The sequence below is a fragment of the Phocoena sinus genome, chromosome 14, assembly GCF_008692025.1.
Source record: "Phocoena sinus isolate mPhoSin1 chromosome 14, mPhoSin1.pri, whole genome shotgun sequence".
Classification (NCBI taxonomy): domain Eukaryota; kingdom Metazoa; phylum Chordata; class Mammalia; order Artiodactyla; family Phocoenidae; genus Phocoena; species Phocoena sinus.
This window is the reverse complement of record NC_045776.1, coordinates 43,103,377-43,118,869: the sequence shown is the minus strand read 5'-3', so window position 1 is coordinate 43,118,869 and position 15,493 is coordinate 43,103,377. Positions and strand designations below refer to the sequence as shown.

The window sequence follows — 15,493 nt, the reverse complement described above, 5'->3', positions numbered from 1 at the left end:
CTTATGGATTCATTCCACTTCTGTATACTTTTTAAAAAAATGTTTTATTGAATTATCCTAGATATGCAGGCAAGGAGAAATATCCAACTGAAGGTTAAAAGGACCAACAAATTTTCCAAGTGTTCCCAAAAGATTTCCCAATATAATCAGCTTTTGTAAATGCTAAATTCAAGTCTGCCAATGACCATAATTTGTTAAAAAAAATAATAAGGGGCTTCCCTGGTGGCGCAGTGGTTGGGAGTCCGCCTGCCGATGCAGGGGATGCGGGTTCGTGCCCCGGTCCGGGAGGATCCCACGTGCCGCGGAGCGGCTGGGCCCGTGGGCCATGGCCGCTGGGCCTGTGCGTCCGGAGCCTGTGCTCCACAGCGGGAGAGGCCACAGCAGTGAGAGGCCCACGTACCGCAAAAAAAAAAAAAAAAAAAAAGACTTAGCTACTAAAATTAAGAGATAGAAGTGATGGATTTTATAGTAAACTCTCTCTCTAGCATCTTGTCAACGTAAACTCAAATAACAATTACAAGGTAATATAAGAAGGGTTCCCTGAAAATTAAAGGGCAAAAAAAAGGCAAACCATGTTAAACATATATATCTAGTAGTTTTACTCTTCAAAACTTTGTAAAACTTATCATCTGGGACACCAAGAATATCAGCGTAACTCTAAATCCTACTCTTTTTACAAAACAGATGACAGAATTTAAGGTGTTTCACATCCAATGATATGAAAACACTGGTCTTTAGTTTTCATATTCAAAAAATAGAATATATTAATACAATTTTTGTACTGGCAGCAGATATCTCAACCAATAGTTAGAATATATTTAGTTAGAATTTACTAAATTTGGATCAATAACAAAAAAGAAAAATACATAGGGTAGAACCAAAGAATTATCAAAAATACGTCAGAAGGGAATAAAGTTGTTTTATTTTTGAAGCAATGGCAGAATTAAAAATAATCCAAATTATCCATTCTTTCATTTGATTAAATGCCTTATTAAATGTACATTAAACTTATTTTTAAAATACCTCATTTTTCATTTTATTCTATGGAGATTTAATTATTAGTTTCTATAGCTTTACCTGTGTGACATCCAGGAAGAGCACCAATGCCATCTACTGTCATGGAGCTGTGAATAGTGCCAAGATTATAAACAACTCCCAGAATATGCAGCTCCCCTATGTGATGGGGAAAGAGCTTCAGCCTTGCCTGTGGAGATATATAAGTCACTCTTATTATCTGTTTTCATAGTCTCTTAAATAGTGCAATACCTAAATTCTGTAATGTTGCAGAATTTATATTTAATATCAATATAATATCAATAATTTAATATCAATATAAACTCATGACCTAAACTTAACTATCAATTGATTTCTCTTACTAGAACGCATTTTCTTCAAAAGAAATTTTCTAAATTCAAAAGTTATAGGCCTGGATCCTCATCAATACTTTTAATAAAAGCCAAAATATTCTGGTCAACCAAATATCATATGAAATTACAATACTCATCCCAAAAAGAAAGCAAAAACTTTTTCCACCAGGCTTCTTAGGAAATTAACAAACTAAAGACCACTGCAAACCTACTTTCCCAATCAATCTCCCCCATGCAATTCCACTTTCCTAATATTCCAAATTTTAGTTTTTAAGAAAACTGGAATATAAAACAAACTGAATAAATGGATTTTTAAAATTTGTTTTCATCTTACTTTTAAAGACTTGACAGAAAAATAATGAAACAATTACCACTTTAGATTCTTCGCTATTAATTAAGAATTCTGAAACAACTTCAGTTCCAATCATTTCAGGTTCACCTTTTACCTGAAAAGTAAATTATGTAAAATATGCATTCTAATGAATAAAGTATCAGATTATTAACATTTCTATGTATCAATATTTAAGAACAATAACAACAGTTATAGTTAGCATTTATTAGCTTTTCACCATGTGCTAAGCAATATGCAAAGTGCTTTGATTTCACACCGGCAGTAAAGTCATGCAGTAGTAGGCACTTGATTTATTTTATTTTCATTTCATTCAGTCCAATTCAACTGCAGAAGATAAGTGATTACTCAAAGTCACAGCCACCAAGAAGATAAAACCTCAAGAGATACAAGTTCAGTTGCTCATCGTAAAAAAATGGCCAAAATGGCCATTTAATTTAATCTTGCAATAAGAGCAAATTTTTTATTTTACTCCGACCAGCCTCTTTCCAAATTGGCCAATTACACATGGAAAAAGTAATAACAGCTTAAGTAGGATACATAAGATTCGTGGACAATAAGGGCAGTGCGGAAGAGCAAAAAATTCCTGTCTCTTCCAAAAGCAGGGCTAAAGTTGACTCACACTGGGGTAAACTTAATCCTCATAAACCCTGTTTAACTTTTACCATGAAATTAGTTAATTGACACAAGAAATAAAAATTTCATTTCCCTAAATTCCAGTTCAGCATCTTAGTCCATCACCAGTAGCAGCTCATGAAGAAACCATGAGCCATGGCTGCTGAGCCTGCACGCCCGGAGCCTGTGCTCCGCAACAGGAGAGGCCACGACAGTGAGAGGCCCGCGTACCGCAAAAACAAAAAACAAAACAAACAAAAAAGAGTAACTTCAGCTCACTGAACAGAAGAAGTTGAAATGCTATTACAGCATCTGTTAAGACTGTTACTGAAACATGCTTATTACAAATACCTTTTAACAACTTACTAGTTCTTTAACTTCTTCATTTTCCTTTCCACTGACATCTTTAGGTTGAAACTTCCAGAGCAATGACAAATCAGTCAACAAAAGTGGAACTTTCAAAGGGTTTCTAAAAGCCACTTCCACTGTTATTGGCTCTATAAAAGAAAGGCCTAAATTAATAACTTGAATAAACCCCATACATCACCCTATGCTTCAATTCTCTGAACACACCTTGCTTTCACAGCCCTGCATTTCTGCCTATCACCTTGTAAATGTCCATTTATTCAGGATTCAGTTTAAATTACCTTCTCAAGAAGATTTCCCCAATTTCTCTGTACCAAAGAATGTCATTCTGTCTTCTATATTCCAAAAGCACATTGCATATTCCTGTATTTAAGCCCTCACTGCATGGTTTTATAAATGCAGCTCACTATATTATGAGTACTCAATTTACTTTTGCATCCCCAACTTCTAGTCATATTTGGCAAGCAGAACATTATCTTGAGGGCTTCCCTGGTGGTGCAGTGGTTAAGAATCCACCTGCCAATGCAGGGGACACAGGTTCGAGCCCTGGTCCAGGAAGATCCTACATGCCATGGAGCAACTAAGCCCGTGCGCCACAACTACTAAGCCTGCGCTCTAGAGCCCGCGACCCACAACTACTGAGCCCACGTACCACAGCTACTGAAGCCCGTGTGCCTAAAGCCCGTGCTCCGCAACAAGAGAAGCCACCACAATGAGAAGCTCACACACAGCAATGAAGAGTAGCTCCTGCTCGCCACAATTAGAGAAAGCCCACGCGTGGCAACAAAGACCCAACGCAGCCCAAATAAATAAATTAGTTAAATTAAAAGAACAAAAAACCCCACATTATCCTGAATACACTGTAAACAAAATAAAAGCTGATTCACGTTGTTGTACAGCAGAAACTAACACAACATTGTAAAGCATTTATACTCCAATAAAGATGTGGCGGGGGGGAACATGAATAGAAATTCAAGGGACTTCCCTGGTTGTCCAGTGGGTAAGACTCCACGCTCCCAATGCAGGGGGTCCAGGTTGGATCCCTGATTGGGGAACTAGATCCTGCATGCATGCCACAACTAAGAAGTCCGCATGCTACAACTAAGAAGATCCCGCATGCTGCAACTAAAGATCCTGTGTGTCACAACTAAGACCCAGCACAGCCAAAATAAATAAATAAATAATTAAATAAATGAATATTTTTAAAAAAGAAATTCAAGTATATCACCTTCTACAACTGTGAGCGGAAATCTTGAGTTATCTGAGTAACAGTTCAAACAGTACTCTGTGGGGTGGAAGTTGGATGGAAGTACTCCTCTGTTGACCACAGCCACAACGTGTTCCTCAAGTTCTCGCCACTGCTGAGAGGATTCAGAGTCATATTCTTGATCAAGACTTACATGAGTAGCTGCTTGCTTTTCACCTTAAAAAAAAAGAAAAAAGAAAAGTGTCACTATTAAATACGCATATTTATTAACACCTGCCCTCAAATGAAATATATTTAAAATAAAGGTCTAAAGTACCCAAATAAACACATATACCATTCTATTTCCAATTATCTGAGAGAAAAATAACCTCTTACTAATTCTAGCCTGACTGGAACTTAACTTATAATATTGATGCTTTTTTCCTTCTGACTCTGAAAGAATACACCTTCCTAGTTGTCTACAATTTTATATGAAATATTTCAAACATACGAACAAAGCATGGAGAATAATATAAATACTTGTATATCAAAATTTAACAAATGTTAACTTTGTTATATGATCCCAAATTTTATTTAAAAATAAAATAAATGTTACAGATAGAGTTGATGTCCTCTGTGTCACCCTCCCCAATCCTGTCACTCTCCTTCATCTCCTCCACTGGTACCACTTCTTCCCAGAGCTACTCTGAAGCATAACATTCACACTCATATTTTTTATTTTTTTTACCTTACCAAATGAGTGTATACATAAACAATTCATAGAGTTGGTTTATATTTTTGAAATTTATATACATGGAATTACATTTCAGCCATCATTCTGCAACTTTTTCCACTCAGCTTTATGCTGGGGGTATTATCCATGAAACCATTATATGAATGTACCAAAATTTATCAATTCATTCCCTGCTGTTTTACTTTTCTTGCTACTAAAAACAATGCTGCTATAAGCATCCTGATAAATATTTTTAAATAAATTATTAAATTAGCTCTTAAAAAGAAACATATTAAGCTCCAATTAAGAAAGCTTAAAATTACAAAGTTTACTTTAACATGCATGAAGACCCTTGATATATTTATACTTTTGGCCCAGGACTGCCATTCTATGGCTCAACGCTAAGGAAATAATCCTATGTTTTAAAAAAGTCTTACAATAACAACAGCATAATATTGGCAACTGTTCACTGCATCTGTATACATTTGAAATTTTCCATAATAAAATGTTAAGACAAGTTTTATCCACAAAAATGTTTATTACAACTTAGATTTTATATAAGCAAAAAGATGGAAACTATAAAACAAGCAAATGTTACAATACTTTATATGCACTGAATGGAATATTTTACAGCCATTAAAAATGTTTATCAAAATTATGTAATAACATGAGAATTCTTTATATTATATAAGAGAAGTCATTATAAGTACGGCTATTTTGTTGTTATTGTTTTTAGTTTTTAAAGCTGGAAGGAAAACCCCAAAGTAGTAGCTCAGGTAGCAGGATAATAGATGATATGGTATTGCTGTTTATTTTCAAATATTCTTTAACAACTACACATTATTTTTTAAATGGAAAAAGATGAAAAAACTTAAAAAAAAAAAGTCAAGAGGTAACAAAGCCAAATTAAACTTTACTAACCATCTGCTGGTCGTCTGTCGTGGCCAAAGAAAACCCGTGTTGCTGAACTGTTAATATATGGTAAAGGAAGCTGCGGTAAAGGACCATCTGGTGATAGCTGACTTACATTCTAGGAAAAATACCAAAGAAAAGAACAATTTTTGAGAAAACTTCGTTACCTTCAAAATGTGCTTCCTCATTTTTTAATACACAAGATATTACAAACAGGTTAAATAAGAATATTAATTACTAGTTTTACTTAATATTTTAGAGTCATAAAATTTTATAACTGGGAAGAACTTTAGATATCATTGATTGTAGTCCAGGAGAATCTCCCTAAGGTTACTCTGCTAGTTAGTTCTCTCTGGATGTTATACCTCCAAATAGTATTATTTTTATTTTTAATCACACCACCACCCCTCCCCCACCCCACCGCCTCCCCCCTTGGTGTCCATACATTTGTTCTCTACATCTGTGTCTCTATTTCTGCCCTGCAAACTGGTTCATCTGTACCATTTTTCTAGGTTCCACATATATGCATTAATATACAGTATTTGTTTTTCTCTTTCTGACTTAACTTCACTCTGTATGACACTCTCTAGATCCATCCACGTCTCTGCAAATGACCCAATTTCATTCCTTTTTATGGCTGAGTAATATTCCATTGTATATATGTAACACATCTTTATTTTTTTATGTTTTTTACCTGGACTCATTATAGCATCCTCTTTGCCAAAATTCTTACCCATATTATTTCAAATTAATAAAGTATAAAAGGGTAATTATATTTTGCAGGACAGATAAAATATTTACTATTCATGGACCCTGAGGAAAAAATTACAACTTTCCATTTCTCCACAAAACAATGCTTTAAAGTTACTATCCTCCTGTCTCAGTGAAATATTTTTTCTTCCTAATTATTAATTCTACTGCATTACATCAAATTAATCTATCTACCTCCCACATATCTGTATCTCCTTATCTTTCATAGGAAAAAGAGAGGAATGTACTTTCCAAATGGAGAGATAACCCAATATACTGTAAAACCAGTTATAATTCAAAAATACGTACTGAAGAAACAGGCCAGAAAGCTCATGGCATCTTTTTTTTTTTAAGATTCCAAGTACAGATACAAATGTTTACTGGAATATTAAAATTCTCTTTTATGAGAACTGTGGAAAGGCAGCACAACTCAGATCTATGACCAAAAAGCCTAGCCTGCTATATTAAGACAGATAATTGCATATATTCTAATAAACTTATAAGACTCCTACTAGCTAGTACTGAATGTGCTTTTTGCTGAAAATAATGACATATATAATTTTAATATACACTCTTGAAAATAAGTGTTCACCTTGTAAACATAAAGATATTCTCTGAGGAAGGCCCCTTGTTGAGCAGCAGATTGTTTACTTTCATTGATTAAAATATGCCTAAAAGCAGACACAGCATTGTCCAGTTGCCTAAGAGTATAGGACTGACGTCCAATGGTGAAGTTAATGTGATCCTCTGCAAGAGACCAGCCTTTTCCTTTGTAAACTTGCATGGCTTGACAATAGCAGCGTAAAGCATGTTTCTTCTGTAAGAAAATATACAAAACAAAGTATTATAATCCAAATTTCTCTTGGACTGGAAAAAATACACACACACACACACACACACACACACACACGAAATCAAGTAACTGGTAATTAGTTCTTCCTCTAACAGACACTGGGATGATGAGGAAAATGAAACTAACTTTTATGAAAACCCCTTTGTAATTACTGCTAAAAACCAAGTGGTCCTCAAGCAAACAAGTAACTGCTCTGTCCAAGGGCAAGAAGTCTAAGAAGTCAGGGCTAATAATGACTTCATGAAAAACCATCTGGGAGTTTCCAGAGCGGTAGCACATGGAGTCATGGATCAGTTAGAGACTTGCCGTTAGCTTGTAGCTGAGAGCTATCGTGTAAAGTCTAAATTTTGTTATGGTCAGCTCTCTATACCACCGCACTGGGCTGAACAGTAATGTGAATTCTAATACTGCATATATGAGTATATGGTATAAGTATGTACTTATATTTATTGGTCTTGTTTGTTTGGTAGTGATAGAGTTTGGCATCCTTTTCTTCTGCCCACCGCTGCATCCTGCCACACCCATGAGCAGATATTTGGCTTTAATTACATATCACTGCCACCCTCTGAACTCAGACAACCTCCATTCTAAAACTGGGATTTGGTACCAAGAAAAAGGCTTCTCTCCACCTAACCTTTTGCTTCAGACTAAATTCTTGTAACCACTCCCCTCTCCAGGGCAGATTTACAAATTCTGTACCACATTTAACCAGAATTGTTCATTTTTTTAGGAAATGTTTTCTTGAAAAGAGATAAAGAAAGCAAATCAAAATCATCTGCCACTTGATAGCATGCAATAAGAACAGTCTCTCTTTTGTGATATTCTTACAAAGATACCCGATTTGAATCTCAGGATGAGGAAACATCAGATAAGCCTAAACTGAGGGACATTCTACAAAATAACTGGCCTATAATCGTTAAAAGTGTCAATATCATAAATGTCAAAGTATCCTTCTGAACAGGATCCTTCACTACAAAGGACATTTGGGGGCAACTATCAAAACCTGAATGGCGTCTAAGGATTAGATAGTAGTACTGTATTAGTACTAAGTTCTTGATTTTCATTGTTTTATGGTAATACAGGAGAAAAAAATTTGTTTCTAAGAAACAGGAAATATGTCCTAAAGTACTGGGGGGTACTGGGGCACCAGGTACACAACTCTCAAATGGTCAAGTAAACAAAAGTTTCTGAACTGTGCTTGTAACTTTTTTATAAGTTTGAGATTATTTCAAAATAATTTTTAAGTGATGTTTCTTTAAAAAACAAAAAACCCAATCTCCGTACTGCATTTAGTAAAGGAACACAGTTACTGAATCTTACAAACTGAGAGATAAAGAGAAACAAAGGTGTCTAGAAGTGTCACGCTCAAGTGCATTTTTTAGGATCTCTTGAAAAAGCATCTAAAGAGATTTAAGAGGTAACAAGGATTTAAAGTCTGCCTTTTGAAGTAAAAAATAGAAAGACTGTCCAGGGTATTCTGGGCACAAACACCTTCTCCAGCACTTTCTTAATTTTTTTTTTTTTAACTGTAAAAGTCTCTTATAATGTCAGTTCTCTAACTTTAAATACCTTATACGTGTTCATATTCTTAATGAAAAAATTGAATTATAAAAAATTTCTGGGGACAAGTAATTCAACATGAACTCACAGAGAGGACTGAGAAATGACATTACTATATATATATAATATCCTCTATGCTCCTCACTCATCCTTCCCAATACACACACCTGTTTTTAATGGAAATGTTATAAAAAGTTGTTGCTTCTCAGAAACAACCTGGCCTCAGTCAGAATTACGTGCCCTAGGCGTGCCCTATCTTCCAAGGAAGATACTGTTCTTGACAAACTTCAAAGGGACATATATTTGCTTTTCCAATAGGTCTTCATTACCAGTTATATTTTCAAGTTTCTACTACTTGAGAAAGCAATTCCCTGGGTTCAAGGTATACAGAGTGGTCACAAAACAGTAACCTACTTTGGAATCATTAACTCCATGAGATAACTACAGTTAAAGATGATTATTAGGCCAGATAGCAAATGTATGTCAACCTACCACAATGTAGCCATTTTTAACTTGCTATGCATTTCCTAGAAACAATACGCCCTGTACTTTTATTTATTTTTTTTTTTTGCGGTACGCGGGCCTCTCACTGCTGTGGCCCCTCCCGCTGCGGAGCACAGGCTCCGGACGCGCAGGCCCGGCGGCCATGGCTCACGGGCCCAGCCGCTCCGCGGCACGTGGGATCCTCCCGGACCGGGGCACGAACCCATGTCCCCTGCATCGGCAGGCGGACTCTCAACCGCTGCGCCACCAGGGAAGCCCGCCCTGTACTTTTAGAAGGTAAATACAAGATCCAGTGACATCATAACCATAAATGAAACCATTCACAAAAGTGGAAAAAATGTGGAAAAAGGATAACTTATTTTTTTTTTTTTTTGCGGTACGCGGGCCTCTCACTGTTGTAGCCTCTCCCGCTGCAGAGCACAGCCTCCGGACGCGCAGGCTCAGTGGCCATGGCTCATGAGCCCAGCCGCTCCGCGGCATGTGGGATCTTCCCGGGCCAGGGCATGAACCCGTGTCCCCTGCATTGGCAGGCAGACTCTCAACCACTGCGCCACCAGGGAAGCCCAGGATAACTTATTTTTAATAAGAGACACAATCATTCCTAACGGGGCATATAATTATTCTTCTAAGGAAAGGAAACCACATGCTTAACACATTTTGTAGATTTCTGAATAACACTTTTTAAGCAAAGATAAACAATGGAATAGCATGTTTCAGATGCATTTTATACTCACTATGGAAAAAAGCTGTGAAAAATCAGAGGTTTTTACCCCTACTTCAGAGCCTGAGAAATTCTAATACATGAAGTACATCAAATTATTATAAAGACTTTTAATTTTATAAATATTTTTACAGTTTTGTATTTAATATAAAGCAAGGTCACATATTTTCTAACTTGCCAGTTTCCAAAAATAGAGGGAGGAACCCAAATCTTGAAAAGTTCATGGCATTCTTACATGAAATTGAGAATAATTTTAGAACATCTTTATTTCTTTGTATCTTTGAAATAACATATAATTTACAACACTGGCATGTTCTGGTTATCGCAGACTTTGAAAAATGTATGTTCATAAAAATTCTTATTAACTAAATTCAAAAAAATCCTCACACTCCCTGACTAGATTAAAAAATTCCTTAAGAGACAAGACATGTTAGTTTTACGGGTGTAAGCTCAGTTCCTAGCAAAGTCCCTGGAATACAGAGATGATTACTCAACCCACACTTCTATCTATATTTACAGTAAACCACCATATCTCAACTGCTGTTACCACTCTAGAAAGTGGTAACTGCCTCTAAAAAGGTCCCTCCAGCTAACGCTTAAAAGGACAACTGGGGCCAGAGAATCTCTCTAAATTAATAAAGATCTTTTCCAACCCAACTGCTCCCAGGGACAAGAGACAGAAGATTTCTACCCATCAAATATTTAGTAAATACCATTAAGAGACATTCTGAGAGAAAATAGAAGACCAGAGTTGAAATAGGGAGGGTTTAATCGCCTTTAAGAAGAAGTAAAATTACTTAAGTGCAGTATATCTGGCCTTCACATATATGATTTAGTTTAACCTCACAAAAATTGGGGCAAAATTCCAAATTTTATAAATTAAAAAGAAAACGGAGGCTCAAAGACATAACTTTAAAAAGTCAAGTTGTGAGTACATCAAGATTTAAACTCAGATTTGTCTAAATCCAAATCTCATGTCCTTATCAATATAACACATTACCTCAGAACAAAATTTAATTCCATCTTTAGAACTTTAAATCAAAAAATTGACAAATAACATACCTCTATAAACTAAACAAATTATAACAAATAAAAATTAAAATAAATAAATTATTTTCTTTTTAAAGCAAATGCACTCACCTGCCCTGCTTTACTAAACCGGTGACCTGCCAGTATCATATGAAACGCGTATTTTCTAACCATGGGACTCTTCATGTTTATAAAGCAATGTGCCGCCTGTTCCAAAAGAAGTGCACTTCGAAGATCAGAATCCTATTGAATGTTAAAGAAAAAGAAGGTTAACGTCACAAAATTAAAAGTAAAGAAGTAATTAGTGAAAAAACATTTACTATCTTAAAATAATATATAGCATACGCAATATTTAACTTAGGAGTATCAGAGGGCAGAGATCAAGAGACAATCCAGTCTTGATGATTCTTTCTTCCAATAAGCCAAATTTTAAAAAAGTCCAAAAAAGTCTCTATCACGAAATATTTTCTTTTGCTTTTCATAGAGCCAAATGTCTGGTTATGATATGCCCCATGTAATAAATCTGTGAAGAAATGCAATCTCTTTTCAAATGGCAAAAAAGAATATAAACTGGGAATTTAATACAGATATACTGATTTAAAGATGAACGAGAAAATGGAGTACAAAAAAAAATAGATTCACACTAATCTAATTTCTTCTGGAAACTGATCTGTGACATACAATAGTATACTTCCATCCATCCAAGAAAAAAGGAAAGATAGAATGTGTGTAGATCATGACATAATCTAATTTACTACTCTGTCCTCTATCAGGTTTTACTGTACTTAAAAGGAATTCTCAGTTTTTGCTCTAGTTCAAGAGGGTCAAAATGACTGATTTGCATTAAAAAGTCCAGAAGGCTTCCCCTTCAAAGATTATCACCTACTGTTAGCATATTAGTTAGTAAATGGTATAACTCAAATTAGTTTCCACTTCAACTGACTTACAACAGAGTCTACAAAGACCACATACTACATTTATAGCTTCACCCGTAAGGACAACCTTTCAAATGACAGAGCCATCGTCACTTTACAAATAACTGAGAAAGTACTGAAGGTTGCTGATCAAGCATCAACAACATTTTCACCAAACTTTCTCTAGTTTTTCAGCTGTTCTCAAGCTGAACTTACCATGCCCTTCCATGTGTTCTGCTGCCATTATTTTCCCCAGGGAAAGTTGAAAACAGAAAACATTGACTTTAAATGCAATAATTTCAACAAATTATAGTTACATCAAAAAGTGTTCATAGACCATTGATTACTGTAACTATCTCTGTAGCAATCATAAAATTATATTAGAGTGGAAAAAGATCTGAGGAGACACTCCAGAAAGCATTCAGTAAATGGTAGATATTATTAATCTATTTCATCTATTTAATCTATTTAATCTATTTCAACCCCCTATTTCAACCCCCAACAAAAACTAAATGATCAGATGATTTTCTTAGTTAACTAAATCCAAAAGCTAGTGAGTGGGAAAATTAGGAATATACAATTAACAAGCAGTTCTTAACCAAGGGTTTGCATTGGAATTACCTGGGGAAGCTAGGGAGCTTACTTCTTTATTTTTTTAGGAAAATGTTTTCTTCTCAAAAAATTATTAAATACAGCCTCTTTTTTTCCTTAAAGAATAAATGTTTGAAGAAAAAAAGTGAGTATCTTTCTTTCCCACCTCATTCCTCATCCAATTTGCCAGAGGTAACTACTATTACCAACATGGTGCTGGTTTGTGTCGTTTCTCTCTCTCCCTCCCTGTACTTATATGTTAAATACAACAGTTTTTTTAATACTCATACTTCCTTATACATAAATGGTATTATACAGAGTATTATCTTGCGTTTTAACTTAATATCATGGACTTCTTTCCAAAACATCTACATCTCTCATTTCTTTTAAAGCCACATTGTATTCCATTATATAAATGTAGCATAATTTATTAATACAGTCTCCAACTGATTGATTTAATACTGCCACATACTTTAATTACTACAAAAATGCTTCAATAAACATCTTTACAAAAAGATTTTTGGGTAACTATACAAATATTTTTATTAAACAAGTTTTTGGATGTAGAAGTGCTGAGTTAATGAAAGCTATGCATATACTTCAAATTCCAATTAATATAGCCAAACTGGTAAAAAAAAAAAAGGCATACCAGTAAAAATTCCCATAAGAGAATAAGAGTTCATTTTCCACTCAGCCAAAAATCATTTTTTTTTTAATTTTATCACTTTCATAAAAGAAAAATAACACTTTGTTTCTCAACATACATTTCTTTAATAGTAAGGCTGTTCATCTTCCATATGTTTATGTGTCTTTGTATTTTTTCTGTGAATTGCCTGTTTATGCCCATTTGTGAATGGGTTTTTGTGATTATCTGGTTTGTAAGAGCCCTTTGTACACTTAATTAATATTAGGCCTCTGTCATATATTTGCAAATAGTATTTCCCAGTTTTGACATGACAGAGTCTATTCTCTAGTAGTCAAACATACTATATCTTTGCTTCTATGGCTTCAAAATACTGTATCAAACTAAGAAAGAATGTTATCATTCCTAGATTTTAAAAAATGTTCTCCCATATATTCTTCCAGGTTGTTCATTTTTTCATATTATAACTTAATCAAGCTATAATTATCATGTAATGAATAAGACAGGAATCAGCTAGTTTGATGTCACAATACCATTCAGTGAATAACCTAACATTTCCCACTAATATGACAAAATGACAGCTAATTATATGTAGTATTTAAATTCTCATTCTATTCCATTACTCTGTCTATTCTTATTGTAAACAGTTTTAACTTCTAAAGCCTTATAATACATTTTAATATCTAGAACAGGTAGATTCCCTCTAATTCTTCTATTTTTGAATTTTATTTAGGTTTCTCAATAGAGTCAGTTTAAGTCCTATAAATTTCTGAAGTTTATTCTTAGCATGCACATGCACCCACCCACACACACATACATGCACACACACAGCATAAAAACATTTTTTTAATTGCCTACAAAGCTTCATTAACCTGCAAAACCCGGATGGGCTGCAGTCCTGGACATTCTGAATAAAGTAAGGAATATACCCTAGATATCTTTGATGGTGTGTAAATGATTCTAATGTACAATTCAATTGAGAACCAGCACAGTAAACCCTCAGCATTCTGAACTTCAATTTGACTGACCAATTCAAGAGAGACCTGGAAGTCCACAGCATATATTAATTTAACTGAAGCAAAATTTGCCTCCTGCATCCAGTGAAACTGTTTGCTGAGAAAGAACTGATTTGCAGAGCTAAACACCCTGCACTCATATCTCACTGCAGCCTTTGTTCTTCGTTTAGGTCCTGTCTTACAGTGACACCTAAAGTAGAAAAAAACCACTGCTTTGAAACCAAAAAATGGCCCTGAAAAGAATGGTAACTGCCATCTGTGTTGATGGAAGAAAAATGGAAGAATTTCACAAAGTGATAATTTTATCCAGAAAGCAGAGGCTTTCTTTGAATGAGCTGAAGAATAAAATTTTATTTTAGTGTTAGTTTACATCCACGCTATGACAAGTCTATCATATATGCTCTATAAGGAACTAAGGAAAAAACCCCATGATACCACTTCAACAAGAACTCCAGCCTGTGAACTTTGCCCACAGCCAAGATATAATTTTAACAAAAGCTGAAAAGGCAACACTAACTTAAAATATGAAGATAAATATAAGGGAAAAAAATCATTGGAGGTAGAGGTTTCCATAAACACTTCCATTAAAAAAAGGCACCCGCTGCACAAACTTAACTGAATCAAATCTCAAGGATGGCATGGCACTAAGATTTTTTTTCTTTGCATAATTGTGAAATTAACAGGAAAGGTGCTAGCAGCTGAACAACTTACCACAGGAACAGTTCCTCCCAAGTTGGAGAAACTTATAAAAAACTGGTGCTATTACTATATCCTTGATAAGGTGATTTATTGTATTTAAATGGAGTAACAGACAAAAAGGGTTATATGACCAGAATAAATGTTCAACACAGACACAAGGAAGGGGAAAGCACCATGTTTTAAGCACCAAATTTAAACACTACCTATGTGCTACTAAATGTGACATGTTTCATCATTAAACTGGGTTTGCTCTGCCATGCTGAAAATCCCAGGGCATAACACAACAATAAGACCTACTTGCCCATAAACTTACAGTGAAAAATAAAGTCAAAGCACAACTCTTTTCATCACAGCTATCTTTTGCTATAATGGGATTAACGAAAATCTAGGAAAAACAATTCATGAATGTCAAGACTATGTAACTCAGTTCCCTATCCTCAGGATGAGTACATTTTTCATTTTAAACAGCCTTTCTAGTTAACAAAATTACAATAAATACAAATTATTAGTTAAAATTTAATAACCTTAGACATATTATGCCTAACAGTCTTTACTTTCAAGTTATCTCAAAGAAATATCTGACAGGTATAGTAGAAAAGGCCAGTGAAAATCACAATTTCTGGGGAAATATATCATTCACCCCCATCTGTCACCCCAAAGCAGTAAATGACAATGATAAATTTCC

The 15,493-nt window shown here is 34.9% G+C and overlaps 1 protein-coding gene across 5 annotated transcripts in view; it reads right to left on the bottom strand.

Moving 5' to 3' along the window:
- Positions 1-15,493, bottom strand: part of TRAPPC8 (trafficking protein particle complex 8) — an 89,465-nt gene that overhangs the window by 37,630 nt on the left and 36,342 nt on the right. For all 5 annotated transcript variants that reach the window (XM_032602426.1, XM_032602427.1, XM_032602425.1 and 2 more), the window contains exons 12-18: positions 11,057-11,188; positions 6,871-7,095; positions 5,538-5,646; positions 3,926-4,120; positions 2,698-2,828; positions 1,739-1,813; positions 1,078-1,204 (exon numbers count right to left, since the gene is read on the bottom strand). In XM_032602426.1, coding sequence (XP_032458317.1) covers positions 1,078-1,204; positions 1,739-1,813; positions 2,698-2,828; positions 3,926-4,120; positions 5,538-5,646; positions 6,871-7,095; positions 11,057-11,188 — 994 coding nt within the window. The remainder of the gene's footprint in view (positions 1-1,077; positions 1,205-1,738; positions 1,814-2,697; positions 2,829-3,925; positions 4,121-5,537; positions 5,647-6,870; positions 7,096-11,056; positions 11,189-15,493) is intronic.